The sequence below is a fragment of the Halichoerus grypus genome, chromosome 9 (genome assembly GCF_964656455.1).
Source record: "Halichoerus grypus chromosome 9, mHalGry1.hap1.1, whole genome shotgun sequence".
NCBI classification, from domain to species: domain Eukaryota; kingdom Metazoa; phylum Chordata; class Mammalia; order Carnivora; family Phocidae; genus Halichoerus; species Halichoerus grypus.
The window spans coordinates 15,789,901-15,807,210 of NC_135720.1; the positions used below are offsets into that span (position 1 = coordinate 15,789,901).

At 42.6% G+C, this 17,310-nt stretch overlaps 1 protein-coding gene across 3 annotated transcripts in view; it reads right to left on the reverse strand.

The window, feature by feature from the left end:
- Positions 1-4,140: 4,140 nt before the first annotated feature.
- PLEKHG1 (pleckstrin homology and RhoGEF domain containing G1) overlaps positions 4,141-17,310 on the reverse strand; it is a 223,763-nt gene continuing 210,593 nt past the window's right edge. For all 3 annotated transcript variants that reach the window (XM_036072988.2, XM_036072989.2, XM_078054575.1), the window contains 2 exons: positions 13,204-14,848; positions 4,141-7,681 (listed from right to left, as the gene is read on the reverse strand). In XM_036072988.2, coding sequence (XP_035928881.1) covers positions 6,618-7,681; positions 13,204-14,848 — 2,709 coding nt within the window. In that variant the 3' untranslated portion in view covers positions 4,141-6,617. The remainder of the gene's footprint in view (positions 7,682-13,203; positions 14,849-17,310) is intronic.

The following is a 17,310-nucleotide window of genomic DNA, read 5'->3' on the forward strand; positions in this document are numbered from 1 at the left end:
TTAAAAAAGGAAATGAATTAAGGGACTATTTAATTTAAAAGGTGAGGACGTAGAGGAGTTGAAGCATGGAATTGAAGCACACAAGGAAAAGATTTGGGAAGAATGGCAGCCAAGAGAGGTGGTTTAGGAAAAAGTAAGAAGGAGATGCGACCAAGGAAAGATGGTGGGAGGGGCACATGTCCTTTGACGTGGCCCAGGACATCAGGGAAATGGAGCACAGTGATTAAAGTGGTCCAAATGCCAAAGAGACAGACCTGTACATATCAGGAAGGTTAAAAGTGTAGTGAGGGGCGCCTGGGTGGCTCAGTCATTAAGCGTCTGCCTTCGGCTCAGGTCATGATCCCAGGGTCCTGGGATCGAGTCCTGCATCAGGCTCCCTGCTCAGTGGGAAGCCTGCTTCTCCCTCTCCCGCTCCCCCTGCTTGTGTTTCTGCTCTCGCTATCTCTCTCTCTGTCAAATAAATAAATAAAATCTTTAAAAAAAAAATCCTAGATGTATAATTTCTGGGTCAGAGATTTTTGATGTTATTGATCCCTATTACCAAATTCATTTCCGAAAAATTTATACCAACTTATATTCTCATTTGGTTAGGAGTAACCATCTTTATCCTTAACAATATTGGATAAATAAAAAATTTTTTTCTATGTCACAGAATTGTATCATTGTTCTGAGACAACTCTCTATCTTTTATTTTGCATTTCTTCTTGCACTGTATTAGTCTTATTCCAGGCTGTTGCTGCAAGGACATTTGTATAGCCTTGGAAGATACAGGATCTCCCTCTGGGGCAGAGGACAGATATGTTTATTGTCCAAAGAGTAAAGATAATGGCTCCCTCCAGATGCAAAGGTGGGACAGGTTTGCTAGTAGCCCTTTATGACTGAGGATTCCTTTTTTTCTTTTTTTTAAGGATTTATTTACCTATTTTAGAGAAAGAGAGAGAGAGCATGAGCAGGGGGAGCGGCACAGGGAGAGGGAGAGAGGGAGAATCTCAGGCATGTTGGGCTCCCTCCTGCTCAGTGGGGAGTCTGTTTCTACCTCTCCCTCTACCACTCCCCCGACTTGTTCTCTCTCTCTTGCTCTCAAATTAAAAAAAAAAAAAAAAAGCAGCAATAGGTACAGCAGACTGTGACATTTTTTTATAAATATTTTATTTGAAAGGGAGAGAACGTGCACGTGCGCATCAGCAGGGATAAGGGGCAGAGGGAGAGGGAGAACCAGACTCCCCGCTGAACAGGGAGCCGAATGCGGGGCTCCATCCCAGGACCCCAGGCCAGATTTTTTTTTTCATTTAAAGAAGCTGGGAATTGGGATTTTTACGTTAAAACTTTTTCAAAATGTGCAAGCGAGGTTCAGCGTCTGGGCCAAGGTCTTGGCGTGAATGTTTCTATGAGGACCCCGTGGAGAGCTATACACTGGCATTCAAACACTAGGACATCTGGGAGCTTGTATTTGCCCCACAGAGCAGATGATTCGCTCACCATCCAAGCCTTGTTCTTTTAAATTCAGCTGAATAAACATGGTTTTAGAACTAATGAAGTAGAACTGCTTGCTTCTTTTTTTTTCCCTATTGTGTGATGGTGTCTAAACCATTGTCAGGAAAATCAAGCTTTATTGTTTTTCATAGATAAAGTGGATTTTGCTCACGGGCATGCACCACCGTTGTAAAGTAGGCAAGTTTGTCTTTTGGCACCAAAACATCTCAGCATTCTGGGCTCTCCCCCTCTCCCTCACCTGACTTCAACCCCACCGCTGCACTCTTGGTTCTTCTTTGCTGTCCTAACATTCTCAAAACCAGTTCTTGGGAAAGGTGTTCTGTCTAAACTTTAGAGAGGGGCCTGATCATCTGACTCTCCCGTGACCATGTAGATTCTTGGTTGAAAAGGTCACTGGAAATCTCACACACAGTAAATATCCCTGGGATCGTATCAGCCAAGAAATGGGAAAGGGACCTACAGGCTTTTCTCTGCCCGCCCAATAGAAATTCCAAGATGTTGGATTTCTGAGGGTGGCTGCTGCAAATTTTAAAAAGCAAAGTAGACCCTGTTGTTTTTCTCGTATTTTGTGCTCATACAAGTTTTTGACTCTATCTATTCAATCATTAAATATTTATGGAACACGTACAAATTGTCAGGCAATGTACTGAGCTGGTAAAAACATTTCCAACTTGGGGTGCCTGGGTGGCTCAGTCATTAAGCGTCTGCCTTCAGCTCAGGTCATGATCCCAGGGTCCTGGGATTGAGTCCCGCGTCGGGCTCCTTGCTCAGTGGGGAGCCTGCTTCTCCCTCTCCCACTCCCCCTGCTTGTGTTCCCTCTCTCGCTGTGTCTCTGTCAAATAAATAAAATCTTAAAAAAAAAAAAATTTCCATCTCAAGGGGTCAAATGAGTCACGTGCTAAATTTTAGAATATTCTTCCAAAAAGAAATTTACGATCTCCTATAAAAGAGTTTTTCTGGGCTCTGAGCTCAGCGGGGTGTCAGCTTGAGGATTCTCTCTCTCCCTCTGCTCCACCCCCCCATCCCCGGCTCATATGCACTCTCAAATAAATCTTTAAAAAAAAAGTTTTGTTTTGTTTTTTTAATTTTTACCTCTGAAACAAATAATACATTATATGTTAAAAAAAAAAAAAGATAGCAGGAAGGGAAGAATGAAGGGGGGAAATCGGAGGGGGAGACAAACCATGAGAGACTATGGACTCTGAGAAACAAACTGAGGGTTCTAGAGGGGAGGGGGGCGGGGGGATGGGTTAGCCTGGTGATGGGTATTGAGGAGGGCACGTTCTGCATGGAGCACTGGGTGTTATACGCAAACAATGAATCATGGAACACTATATCTAAAACTAATGATGTAATGTATGGGGATTAACATAACAATAAAAAAGATTTTATTTATTTGACAGAGAGAGAGAGAGAGAAAGAGCACGAGCAGGAGGAGCTGAAGGCAGAGCAGGCAGAAGGCAGAGGGAGAAGCAGGCTCCTCGATGAGCAAGGAGCCCGATGCGGGACTCGACCCCAGGACCCTGGGATCAAGACCTGATTGAACCAAAGGCAGCCGCTTAACTGACTGAGCCACTCCTGCGTCCCTAAAAAAATTCCTTTTAACAAAAGAAAACTTAACAAATGTTAATAAATACTCATGTTTAACAGCTGTGTTTATAGTTCATTACAAGCCTGATTTTTAAGATTTTTCTGTCTGTCCCCTAAGGATTTATGTATGGAATTTACATAGGGCATGGTTTTTCTACTATCATTTACTTCTCTAAACTGACTTTTCAAGGGGCACCTGGGTGGCTCAGTTGGTTAAGCGTCTGCCTTTGGCTTGGGTCGTGATCCCAAGGTCTGGTGTCAAGCCCCGCATCAGGTTCCCTGCTCAGCAGAGAGCCTGCTTCTCCCTCTCCCACTGTTGCTCTCCCTGCTCGTGCTCTCTTGCTTGCTCTCTCTCTTTCTATCAAATAAATAAAATCTTAAAAAAAAAATAAATTGACCTTTCATAACTTACAGAAAACCCCACCTACTTTCAACCTCAAGGCAGAAAAGGTGTGATGGATCCTCAGTGTGAGATTTAGAAGTTCTCCACTTTAAAACACTCTCAAGAAAAATTTAAAAGTTATTTTCCTCTGTATAAAGAAAGTTAGGCAACATATATTTTTGTTATGTTGGGGTAGGATATTATGCTTATATTTGGAAATAGAATTGCTTAAGAAATGATCTATAATTACCAATTTATATTAACATGCTTCTGTTCTCTATAAAATTTTTGTCAAAAAAATTTGGAACATGAAATTACACACAGAAAAACCCACCTTAATTTGTGCCCCCAAAGTTTTAATTTTTTTGATTCAATAATGAAATAGTTAAAAAAGATGTCTTCTGTTACTACAAAATAAAAAAAAAAGGATAATCTAGTGATTGATTTAACTTAGCCACCTATCAAGAAAACACATACCATCCCAGACATTAAATTCAGTATTTTAAAAGTAATCCAAAGATACAGAAAATATGCTGACACTGAAACATGGTATATCGTCATTAACCCAGAACCACTGTCTGCATGGTTCATAAGGCAAGACAAAGTATTACAACTCAGTGTAGTTTGGAAAAATCTTGACCTTCCTAGAACAAACACACGAATTCACACTATAATTTACTTTGTACTTTACAAACTTTATTAAATAATGAGCATTACTAACTTTCATTATCTTATATACAATATTTAAACTATCTTTTCCTAGATGCATTTTTTTTTTTTTTTTGCACAAAGAGTAGGTGAAAGTGAACTTTTAAAAAAAATGGAGCCTTCAGTACAGAGACCTAATAAGAACTTGACATACTTTTAAGTACATATAACTTTTCCCCCCAATTATATACAATCTTACTCCACCTCCAAAAGAAACTATCTTAAACAAAAGCTTTTAATTGGTAACTTTGAGAAAAAATACAAACATGATTATACATATACACACAGCTCTCAAAATCTGCATCCTGGCTGACCGAAGTGGTCTATAAAGCTAAAGATTTGTCCTAGAACCTAAAACAACCACACATTTTATACAGCAAGACATCCACCTTCGTGCAGCAGGGTATTCTCCTATAGGCAACATCAAAGCCGTGCAACAAGACACTGGTGTGAAAAAATTAATAATTTCTGAGAGTAAGACATCACAGTAATATATGGACAACATAGAATTGGGGGTCGTACAAACTAAAAGGCAAAAATAGGAAACTCCATTCTTAGCACAAGAAGAATCAGGTAACTTTGTTTTGCAAATTAAGAACATACTTTCCTACAGGGCTTGTCTTTTCTGATACTCCTACTCTTGAAAACTTGTATCAAGTTTAAAGAAAGGCAGTGAAAGCAGGAATGTTTCTAGAACCATGCCATTCAACATGGACTTGGTTTTGTAAGCTACGAGAAGAAAGAATCTTATGGAGAAACAAGAAACTTGGGTTATTTTTGTTATTTAAAAGGAAAAATGAGTGCCGTAGGTACCTGTTTGTAAAATAAGGATGGTCACATCTGATGCTTCATGGTTAAGAAAGAGAGGCACAGGACTTTAAAAAGTGGAAAAGAATTATGGTTAGATGTCACCGATTGCAATCAGTATCAGAGCTTGCCTTCAAATAGAAAGCGCAGATCCCCTTTCCTACACAGATATTAATGCAAACTGAGCCCACTCGGGAAGGGGTTCTAGAATGAAAGGAGAATACAACATTCTTGTTTGAGAAAACATCCTTGTTGTATTGACTGGAGTCTTCCATAAAATAGAACATTTTTATAAAATAGCAACAGATTGGCCTTCACTTTTCTCTTTTGCTTCTTTGATTTTTGCTTTTGACTCACAAGGCCTTGCTTTTGATTTTCTGTTTCCTTCCATAAAGCCTTAGATTAGTCCATGATTATCACAACGGATGGCTATTTGAAGACCATAATGACAACATCAAAGATGGTATTTGTCAGAGCTTAGTAGCCAAAGATTCTTTTCTTTTATGTGCCTCAAAACAATGAGAGAAGGCCCCCCTGTTATGTTGAGTTTGGAAAATAAATTTCACTGCAGCCAATGAAATGCTCAAGGCTGGGATCAGGTCATTTGGCTGAGGTACAAAACTCGGGAAAGTACACATGGAAAAACTGCTCTGGAAAGGGTGGCCCTAAAGTGTTTTATTTTAGCTCATGGCTTACTTTGTGTTGATTAGACATCCGCACAAAAATATTGCACGAAGAGTTCCCATTTCCACCCCTGCCTTCCACTGGAATATGAGGAGATCACCAAGTTGTCCCCATCCTTTCTAACAGGTAAGTCAATCGGCATTTTCTTGCTTATAGTTTCCTTTGAGCATTGGAGGAAATCATTCATTTTACTCCAGCAAATCAAAAATAAGCACGATAAGCAGTGCATTCTCCAGAACGTGTCCAGGAATACAGGTAAGGGTCTTTGCTTATAGAGAATCGGTCTTGCTCCCTCCTGATGTCCCACAGGTACCCGATTTCTACAACAGAGTGAACGGATGTAGGAGTAACCCATGCAGAAGGAGACGGGCAGTGTGCACTTACACTCCTAACTAGAGATCTCTAGCTTAACGTTGTTCTGGGGTCTTGTCCCGAATGTAACCAAAATGCCAGGTATAATAAGCCTAATCCTTCAAACAGCTTTAGTTTTCCTTCCTCTTTTTTTTTTTTAAACATGTGGAAAAGCCTCCTTGCTGCCTTTGGGTCCTAGAATCAAACTACTCGTGGCTTCTGGATGACAGGCGAGGGCCACTGCGTTTCTTAGACTCTGGGCATTATTGCCAAGGGCACGGGACAAAATGTCAAGGCCATCACGTTAAAAAAAAAAAAAAAAAAAAAAAAAGCCTAGAACTTTCCAAGTCAGGTTGACTTACGTGAAACACGAAGGCAGTCAGCATCAGGAAGACACGCCGTGAGATGCCGACGCCGGCTAGACCGTGCAGTCCCGGCTGGCTTGGCGGCCGTTCCAAAGAGTTGTTGTGTAAAAGAAAGCATGGTTGACACGCCCGGTTATTACAAAACTGTTTTAATCTGGTACATACAAAACGCCTCCGGGTATCGGCCCTTCACGAGCATCACGCCACGCGGACTCGGGCGGCTTCTCCGAAGAGCCTCAGGCAAAGCTGCTGGAACTGAGACACTGGAATTTCTCCCTCAGCGACTGCACGATATTTTGCTGGTTGGGAGACGGCCCCCTCCAGAGATAGTCATTCAGTTTGTCCGAATCGCTGTACGACGTCAGGTAGGGGGACAGCCCCAGCTTGTCGCTTACTGGCTTTTTTGGGGTGCACGGACTATGCAAGGAGTAAGGGGTGCTGCTGCCGCAGGCGTCCTCGGGGAAGTCAGCCTCCACGGTCCCCGGGGCCGATGTCTTCCTCCGGCCGTGCGACAACTCTAGCTCCGACTCGTCCTCTTCGGACTTGATTTCCACATAGTCGTCTTCGTCTCCTTCAGTCTCTTTGAAATTGGAGAAGTAGTTCTGGGTCGCTATTTGGGCATTGAAGGGTAAATTTCTACTTACTACCAGAACCTTCTGTGAGTCTCGGAGCGTGAGATCGGAGCGTTTTTCAGTGCCCTGCGGACATGAGTCAGCCATTCCTGGCGGCAAATCCTGGGGACTCTCACACCTCGAACTCTTGTGTGAAGACAGCAGCTGTCTCTTTCCCGTCTCCCCAGGGTAGTTGATGGAGTCCCCCGACTTGTTTATCAAGATGGAGGAAGAGGACTGGGACCTGCTGTACGGCTGACATTTAGCACTGAGGCCTTTGCGACCCAAAGAGTTGTAGAGGTGGCCCTGAAAAGAGTTCTCTTTGTTGGGCTGACTGACTATGACACTGTGTCTCTGCAAGGAGCCCAGCAGAGGGTCGGAGGTTTGAAGAGAAGGCACAGAGCAAGCTGCGGACAGCTGTCTTGGAATGCTTTTTGCATTGATCGCTAAAGTAGGATGTTTCGACTTCAAGTCTGGCTCTGGCCGGGGACAGAAATCCACTAACTCTCCGTTACTGTAGGTTGAATGCAAAAGCCAGTCCTCGCTGCTGTGTTGGGCCTGGGAAGGTGATGTGGACCTGAGGTGGCAGGGTTCTTGAGGGCTGGCCCAGCTATCCTTCTGAGTCTTGAAGGGAGTCTCTCTGAATACAATCTGGTCATACAGTTGGGAATACTCAGCAATCCTGGCACCTGGAAGGCAAATATGGAAACAATAAATGTACAGAGAATTATTTCCACATGCAAAGATAAAAAAAAAAAAAATCTAACATCCTAACAGACAGATTTAAAAAATTTAAATAGATAGGACCTTTAAGTTTGAGGGTGAGTCACCATTGAATACTAAGCAATGCGAACTAACAAAATAATCCATAGTTTAGTAAGACATAAAAATGTAAAAAAAGGTCACCTACAGGTTCATTTAATTTGATCGAATTCTGGATTATTTTATTTTAGGTCTGCAAATGTTCACTATTTGTAATGAAAATTTCTAGTGTTCTTTACAAGCATGAAAAGTGCTAAAAAACAGGCATCATAAAAACAAGAAGGTCAGTACTTAAACCCTGGTCAATGACAAATAACTCAAGTAGTCATTAAGAGGAAGATGACACACTCCACCATGCAGTGGCTGCCCCTGGCTTCTCACTAGACTTAATCTCTCTCAGACAAGGACTCCCAGAAGAGTCCACTCCTGGTTGCTGTTCCTGTATTTCTTGTTTCTGGGCAGCTATTCACTGCTATCATCTGGGAAACAAGTATCTACAGGAGGCCCTCCGTTCCAGGATTTCAAAACCATGTGTATTGACTGAGCCACATCTTCTTTCCCATACTCAAGAAGCCAGGCACTAAAGTCTATGCCCCCAAGATATCGAGAATGAATCATCTATGCATGTAATTGATAATGTAATACTTTCTGGTATTTGTCCAGAACAGGATTTGACTGTTATATCCGTGAAAGCTATTGCCACTTCAAATTCAGCTAGGAGGCCATTCTCCTCTCTACCCTACTTCTGAGTACAGACATTTCTACATTTCTAAAGACATTAACAGAACGCTGCTATGGATAGAATACTCTCTTAGGCCAGGAATGATTTAAGAGACAGAGCCCAGAGATGTCAATTTCAAGAGCTGCCCCCCGCCCACACACACCATCACCCCAATCCAGGTATCCACACGACCGCCCTAGAATCAAAGAATTCCATGCATCCTATAAATTGCCCAGACCACATCTTACACAGCCTCTACAAAAGGGATCTATCCCATGTACGATGACCAGCAAGTGACATTGCATTTTCTTCTTAAGCTATTTATATTTTTAGTAACCTATTGTTAGTAAATTCCTCCTTGAATTTAAACAAAATATTTAGTTGAGTTTCTGCCATTTCTTTCAACTCTATCTTCTATGAGGACAGAAGACACCTGCTGGTGTGCCTTTAATTGCAACCTTCTCAAATTGTTTGCCTTCCCAACTCCCCAAATCAGGGTAAATCATGTTTAACTTCTCATAGATCCTATATTCAGATCCTTCAGGTTTTCAAGTCCAAATTCCTTGGAAGAACAGAGAATAATAGTTTAGAATTTCTAGTAACAAAAACTTGAGCTATTATTCCTTAAATGGCATAGTAAAGACTCTCGATACCAATTAAATTTGGCAACCCCTTAAGAGACTGAAAGTCTACGTGAACACCAAAGTGCCCATGTTAGCCATTCTGAAGTCTCTAATGTTTCATTAACTGTGAAGCCCAAACAAAGGCAGCTGGACCTTGGGACAGAGTCACTGCTTAGCAGTCCCACCTGAACATCAACTCGTTCTGCCCAAACCATTCTCATCTACACGATGACCCTGAACGTGATCCCACAGCTAAGTCAGGAAGGTTCTGAACTTTCACAAGGTTCCAATGAGATGGCAATTTGGGGGAAAGTAATGAGAGCTAATTAAAACATTTGGTTCAACTATTTCAGCACCAAAGTTTAACCATAGAGTCGTGTAATGAAAAATTGGCTTTTGACTTCCGACTGTGATAGCCCAGATGATCTGAAAACACATATTACTCAAAATATCCACAGTATTTCTCATGCCTCTTTCTTCCTAATCACACTCTCTTTCTTCTTCCTTTGCTTAATCAAATCCTATTTACCACTCAAGACCCTCTATAAGCACTACCCCTTCCATGAATCATTTTCTAACCCATTTCTCTTCTCTGAAGTCTTATATACTTAGTGTGGACCATAATATTCAGCTCTTGGCTACACACACATGCATGGGCATCCATGCACACACGCACACAATCTCGTGTTGCTGTTTTTCTCTTTTGTTTTTTTTTTAACATGGGCTAGTTCATCATTCCAGCTAGTCCATGAACATTTACTCTTGGAGAACAATCCTCACAGAGCACCAAGCATAATTCTAGATACAAATTGGTCTCGAGAACTACTTATTCAGATAAATTTTGGACTTCCTCCTTTTATTTTAAGCATAGTGTTAAAAATGGACGTGCTTTCCCTAAGACCATACCACAGAGAGTGACAGGCAGCCTAGAAAATCAGGGGCATAGCAAAAAAAAAAAAAGCAGCAGCAGCAGGAAAGTAGCCTTTGATTAAAATGCTTCCTATAGATAACTCACAGTGGGCCCAGTTTATCTTTGGATAATAAAAAGTTGACCATTTATAAATTTGGAATAAAAAGTATCTCACGGGTAGATAATATACAGTGTCTATCTAAGTTTTAGGGATTTTTTGTTTGTTTGTCTCATTCTATAACTTGTTTGATGGCAATGTGAACAAGAGAATGCTTCCAAAGCAACAACTGTCATTAGCTTGCTTTACCCAGATGTGTAGGAAATAGCCAGCCCAAGAAGACATCTCCAGTCTAAAAACCTTAGTATTAGCCAGGTGGATCAAAGTTCCCCATCATCCCAGTTCTGGCATTAATACCCTTTATAGAATATGTATATTATTATTATGTGACAACCTCAGGGCTGTCTCTGGTTTATTTCTCTTTTGTAAGTTTAAAAGGGGGCGTTCTTAGGATTCCAGATAAAAACTGGAAATGATCCTTGCTGAGAAAAGTATGAAATAAACTGTTTTCAAGACAGAGGATTAAAATCAAAGCTTCTGATGCTACTTGAGATGTAGACCAAAGCATAAAATGTGATTTTGCCTTCGCTGCACAAAAAGGAAAAATCCCTCAAGCCTGTATGGAGTTTTCCCCCATGTAAAACATCACCAAAAAAGGGAACCCAAAGGCCTCGTTGGCCTCCAAGACTATGAGGAGGGAGGTCTGACTGAACAAGAATGTTGGCATACTACAACAAGCTCTGGACGGTGGGAGTAACTAGACCTGGATGGGTGACTTAGAGGCAGAAATCTGACCCGGGGCCTGTAGACCCCCGCCAGAGAGTTCAATAAAGGTGCTCGAGAGTTTCAGCAGGTGAATAGGGCGTTCCTCCTTCCGTACAACACCGAGAGCAAGCTCCTGGCAAAGTGGCAAGGCCCATACGAAGAAGTCTGGAGAATCGGTCCGTTCGATTACGACGTCCTGTGCCCAGATAAACGAGAGAGAGAAAAGGAGTCATCATGTCAACTGATTGAAAGCCTAGTGGGCACAGGAAGTGGTCTCGATCCACCCAGATGGAAGATTCCTCAGGTCCGAGAGATGGCAGGCCCTAGGGACGTGCTCCTGCCAGATAGCGGGGGAGACCCCATTCTCAGAAGATGACTTTGGAGAGATCTCCTCCTCTTGGTTGGGGAGAACGTCGGTAGTAGCCCACCATCGGTCCTTTTAAAAGGACCCAGACGCAGAGCTGAGAAAAGATCCCGTGGGATCCCAAGAAGACATCGTAGGCAAAACCAAAAGGAGAACAAACCAAAAGTAAAAAGAAGCCAAAGAAAACCCCAAAGGGACATCTATGAATATTTAAAAGGTGGGTAAAAAAAGAAGACTACTCAAGGTAGTTGTAAGCCCTAATGATTCAGCATTGGAGGACATGCTTCTATCAAGGTTTGAGTTCTGCATTTTAATGGATGGTCCATATTCAAAACAACCTGGCTCAGGCAATTACCACTCCTGAAACAATAGTCTACTGGCATGATCCATGATCATCAGAAACCCTATTCTATTCTCTCTCTAGCCCAGGTTCAGTCAGTGGTTGCATTGCCCACATACCACTGCTTCCAACGCCATCTATGCCCCCACAGGGTCCTTCACAACTGGAACTCAGTCACTTTTTCCATGGGTAACAACAAACCAGCTTAGTAACGCTAGTGCTGGAAAAGGGACATGAATTAACTCCAGCATATTCTTGCAAGGAGAAAAATATATGCCATCTAGTCTCTTACATTCATATAAAATTCACTTTTCACCTTTATTTAAAAAGAAGAACAACTCAAGAGAGTGTGTAAAATCCTTCAGGTAGCGAATTCCAGCGCTTACCTTCCCTATTTGATAGGAAACTTTACTGTAGGAGGAGCTCTAGAAAAAGAGTAAAGCTTTAGACAATTCTTAAATACTCCCAAACTTAAAAAAAATTCTCTACAGATTCTTGTCACGTAACTTGTAACTTGTGGCTTCATTTAGGATTTGGAGATCCCCTTCTTATTCTCTGGTTTTCGCAGAGATAAAGACATCAATCTCAAAGAAAGGGGGTTAGTGGCATCGATCTGGCCAGATGAGCCATGTCACCGTCCTACTACCTGTCTCAGTGTGCCTTGATACTGAGCCATCGGGCTTTTACTTTTAACTGGAGAAAGGTCTCCTCTGATTTGATACCAAGGGGGTCCTTTGTCAGAAAATCTAGGCCAGGGAATCTTAAAGTAGGCTCAAAAGTCCACATTGTTTTAAATTGCAGATTCCGGGGCTTAACCCCAGAAATCTCGCTGCGTCCAGAGGTGAAAAGCTCCTGAGGAGAGAGCCAGGGCCCTGGGGTTTCTTCTTCCCATGACAATCACGTGTCTCATTCACACCTGTGTTCTTCAACCGAGATCAGTGTCTCGCTGCCAAGTTTGGTCTCTGCACTTCTTTATAACAGAGAAAGAAGTCAAACCTTTAGCCCTAATCCTACCAATATCATACCTGAGATCCTGGTTTTCTGCCCCACAAAGGAGGCTTGACGGAAAGAATCACACTTTTTGGAAGCTACCCGAGAATACTAAAGGGAGATAGTATTAAATGCATGACACCGGCTGTTGTACGGCAACTATTAAACAAAAAGTCAACTGGTAAGAGAAATACGTGAGAAAATGCCTGAGGATATAGTGTGAAAGAACTCCTTTTCATCTGTTAGGATGAGTGGGCATGTTTGTTGGGATCCTGGAGCAACCCTATTCCACAGGCTTCCGAATCTTCAAAGCCGACATGAGCCATGACTCCTCCCAACACAGCGATACACAGGGAAAAGCTCTACCTGCCACGAGTTCAACGGATTGCTACTTTTCACACTTCAGATCACAGAAAACTCCTTAAAACATCAAGTCTGGTAGTGACAATGTGACACAAACAACAAAACCCTCCGAGACCGAATCTTGCTCCAACTCGGGCGACTCCGTGAGCTCAAGTGGGAAAAGAATCAGTGTTTGTTAGTAAAGCTGTGGTCTCACTTTGAGAGAATGAATGTCTGGGTGGCAATGTTCTCACCGTTCCAAGGACTTATAGAACCTGAAAGCTGCCCTCACATCCTACTTTCAAGAAGGAGGGAAGGCAGTGTGAAGGAACGTACCGATGGCAGGGCCCCCTTGCTTCTTCTCTTCTAAGATGGCGGCCAGGTCTCTGTGCGTGGGTTTGTGCTGATGGCCGGCCAGCGCCTGCTCCAGCTCTGGGCTCCTCGCTTTTAAAAGCTGGTTTGCCTTCCTGATCTTCTGACTGTATTGCCTGGCCATCATAAAAACCCTGCTTTTCGTCTTATCTGTGGCATCCAGCCCAGGGTCAGGGTTTTCCAAGTCTGTCTGGGAGAGACTGCTGTTGGCCAAGTCGTAGGGGTTTTCCATGGGAGGCGTTTCACTGGCCAGAGACAGCCGGTTAAGACTCATAAAGGAGCCCTCTTTAGAAATCAGGTCCTCCTCAAACGGGCAGCGGGTCCGGCCACCTCTGCCGGGCTTGTCCTTCAGCGGCGTGAGGAAAGCATGGCCCTCGGGAAGCGAGAGGGTAGACAGGGAGCGCGCCGCGTCTCTGCCCAGCTCGGGGGTGCTCTCGGAGTGCAGCCTGTCGGCCACGTCCTCCTTGCTGACAGGGAAGGCTGCGAGGAGCCGGTCTCTCGCTTTGACTTCGTTTTTCTTGATGTAATTTTCCAGGTCATTCCAGATTTCGTCTACTTCTTCAGACAGTTTATCAGATATAGATTTATCACCTACAGACAGGTTACAGCTGAAAGAGTTATAGAGCAAACTCAAATAATCATTATCGGAGGGTCCCTGGGGGTAAGGAGTTTCGTCCTCGCTGAACTGGAGGCTATCCTGGGAGACAAAGGGCCTCAGACTGTCACAGCACGCGAAGTCGGCTTCCAGCCCTAAGAAGGTGCTCCTCTTGGGGCGCTTCAGGCTGCTGCACTTGAAATCCAGGGAGGGTGGATCCGGGAGCCCTATGGTATCGTAGATGTTTTCCTCCACCATCTGGAGTTCATGTGCGCTTTGGTTCGACGCCTGGTGACCTGTTAGAGCTCCATCCCTCTCTGTGTGCAGAGAGTTCTTCTCGGGGCCAGCTTGCCTCTTTGAGAAGGCGAGCTCTGGCGTGCTCTTGGGGCGAACAGAGTCCCTGGCTGTTTTGGGGGGTGTGGATTCAGCTTCTTCCCGTTTAGCAACCATTAGTTTTAAGTCCTCATAACTTATGTTATCATAGACGTGGTCTATATCATCAATAGTCAACTCCACAGATGACCCAAAGGGAGTCATTCCGTCCTGCCCTTCTGTTTTAGGGTCACTCTGCAGTTCCCGTCGGGGGCTGTACTGAGAGCCACCACTGTCCCTAATTCTTATTTCAGGAGCGCATGTGTTGTTCTCGCCAGCGCTGCTGGCCCGCCTGACCACCCGGTGGCCAGAGCTGGTGGTCTCTGTGGGCTCAATCTGTCCCATGTGCCAACTGCAAGGGCGACTGGAAGTGCTATCTTCACAAAGTCTGGTAGAGTTCAGATCTGAGGAGGAGAAGGATGGCACGAACATCTGATAATCATCTTCATCATCCTCGTTCTCCTGAGGGGACCGACGACTCGGGAACAAGGCTTGTCTGATCTGGTGGTCCGTCCAGATGTTTCTGATGGCCCCACCCCCACGAAGCACGCTGATGATGGCAGAACTGCTCGGCTGGTTGCTCCTTGGGGCGGGAGACGGCCCCGCTGAGGTCCGCTGGCGAGACCCTTCCTCTCTGGAAACCTGAGGTGGATAGAAACATACTGATTGAACTGCAGTGACATGGGCACATAACTTAGGACACTCTCCTGGGTTTACACATTGCCTCTCCCACTGGACTATAATAGTCTTAAAGCAAATGATCAGTAAATGTTGTTGATTTTAATGAGGTTGAAAAGCACTTTGGATTTTTGCAAAAGGGGGCAGAAAGGACAGGAACTGATATTTACTTAGAAACAGGCTAGGCCATGTGCAGACATTCTCCACGCTTAACGTTTATAATCACTCTGTGAATTAGACATGATTGTACTAATTTCACAGTAAGGAAATCCAGGCTCTCCCCAGTCAGCAGAAAGGCTAGGACGCAAACTAAGTCTGACTCTAAATCCCTTAGCCCAGTGCAGGGAATCAGCAAAATACAGAAAACTCTTAAATACTCCAAATAATTCCGATGTGCACTTGGTAAATAACATTCTATAAATGAACATATATAGGTATCAAGGGCCATTGTATCTGGTTTCTATTTGAGGCTTGATTGCTACGAGTTTTATTGTGGTTTCTGGTATACCAGAAGCTCAGTCAGTAATCCGACTGCACACCTTAAGGCTTTCTCTGAAATCTGCAGACTTGTCATAGACCTGACTGACGTTGCCTTGGTTTATAGATTCTAGGCAAAGAGCCTTTGTTGCAGACATGTAACTTAATCCACGCTTGAGCTAATGAACGTTTTACTTTCTTTCAAAATACATTTAATTAAGTAATATTTAGATGCCTATTAGGAAATAAAATATGAGTGACATTAACAATTTCTAATTAAAAAACCAACGGGGTCTTTTATAACTTGGAACCTTTCTTGGTGGAGCTCAATTGTGCAGACAGGGAGCAGACTGCCCTCTGATGCCCTCCATAGGTATAAGGATTAGCTTCAAAGAGTTGAAAGGGTTGAGACCAGACTCATTAGTACCAGGGGCGTATTTTCTGACCCAAACACTATTAGGAATATTTTTTGTAACCTATTAGAAATGTTAAGTGAGCAAGAACTTTTCCTCACTTGTCAATGAAACTGGGATATATATATATTGCCCTGGAATAACCTCCTATCAATATGTCTTTCTATCTGCTGGCCGGCCGGCCTGCCTGCCTGTCTATCAGGGAGGGAAGAGAAGTGTAGGGAGGGCAAGAATAAAATTTCATCCTGAATGTTATTTTTCCATTAAAATTTGAAACTAAAAATAATCTAATTAGTCATTTAATCTTTTGCTTTTTTTCACATGGTCAAACTGTGGACCATTTGAGGCCTAGAAAAGTATGAATATGCACACATACGGATATATACACACACATATACATATATAGTATTACATTTTATTTATGGCTCTATTTTTTTCTTTACCCTTTAGTATCTCTCCCTTTTTCTTACTCAGATTGTACTGGTACCATGTTTATAAAATACAGACACCCAGGAACTACATTTTTAAAAAACAAGTTAGTATTAACTTGTGAAATCATGACAAAACACTTTGAAAGTGTAACAAAAGGATTCTGTGAACAGCCAGAAGTCTTAAAATCTTCCATCCCAGAAAGATTCCCAGACATTTTAGAAAACTAGGAAACCTGAATATTTAATATCAAAATATATTTTTAAGGTAATTGCTTGGAACTTTGGAAACTGAAATTTTACACGAAATCTTCAGGAGAACTGAAGAAGCTCTTAGATTGAGAAATAATCAGTATGTATATTATGCACAACATAGAAGTGTCTGGTTTAGATACCTTGATTTCACTAGAGCCGTGATGAACATTTTTCCCCACTGTTTTTCTATATTCTTAGCATTATGGCTATTAATAATAAAATGATAATAGCTATCATTTGTGAAGCACTTGCTTTGTTCCAGATTCTGTACTAAGCATTTTTTTCTTTTAAGATTTTATTTTTAAGTAATCTCTACACCCAACATGGGGCTCGAACTCACAACCCTGAGATCGAGAGTCACATGCTCCACCACCTGAGCCAGCTAAGCACTCCTGTACTCAGTACTTTTAAAAATATATTTTTGCATTTAGTCTTTATAATAATTCCATAAGTTAGAAAACTAAGTTTTCTAACAACTTGCTTGTAAGTCATACAGCTTAGGATTGACAGAAATGGATTTGAATCCATGTCTGAATCCACAGCATGTATATGACCTTAACTGCCCCCCTCTTTTTTGCTCTTGCTCTCTCTCCCTCCTTCCCCTTTCTCTGTCTCTACACACACACACACACACACACACACACACACACACGCACGCACGCACGGCCTTGGAATATGTATTCTGGGAGAAATATGAAGCTATTATTAAGGAATATTTCCTGTTATAAACTCTTTAACCATTAGTAAATCTATTCTCCTTGCATTTGGTGTTGTTCATTAGTGTTAGGAGATGGAATTTTACCACTAAGAAAAAAGTACATGGCTTTACTTCTTTCTTGTCTTCAAATTTTAT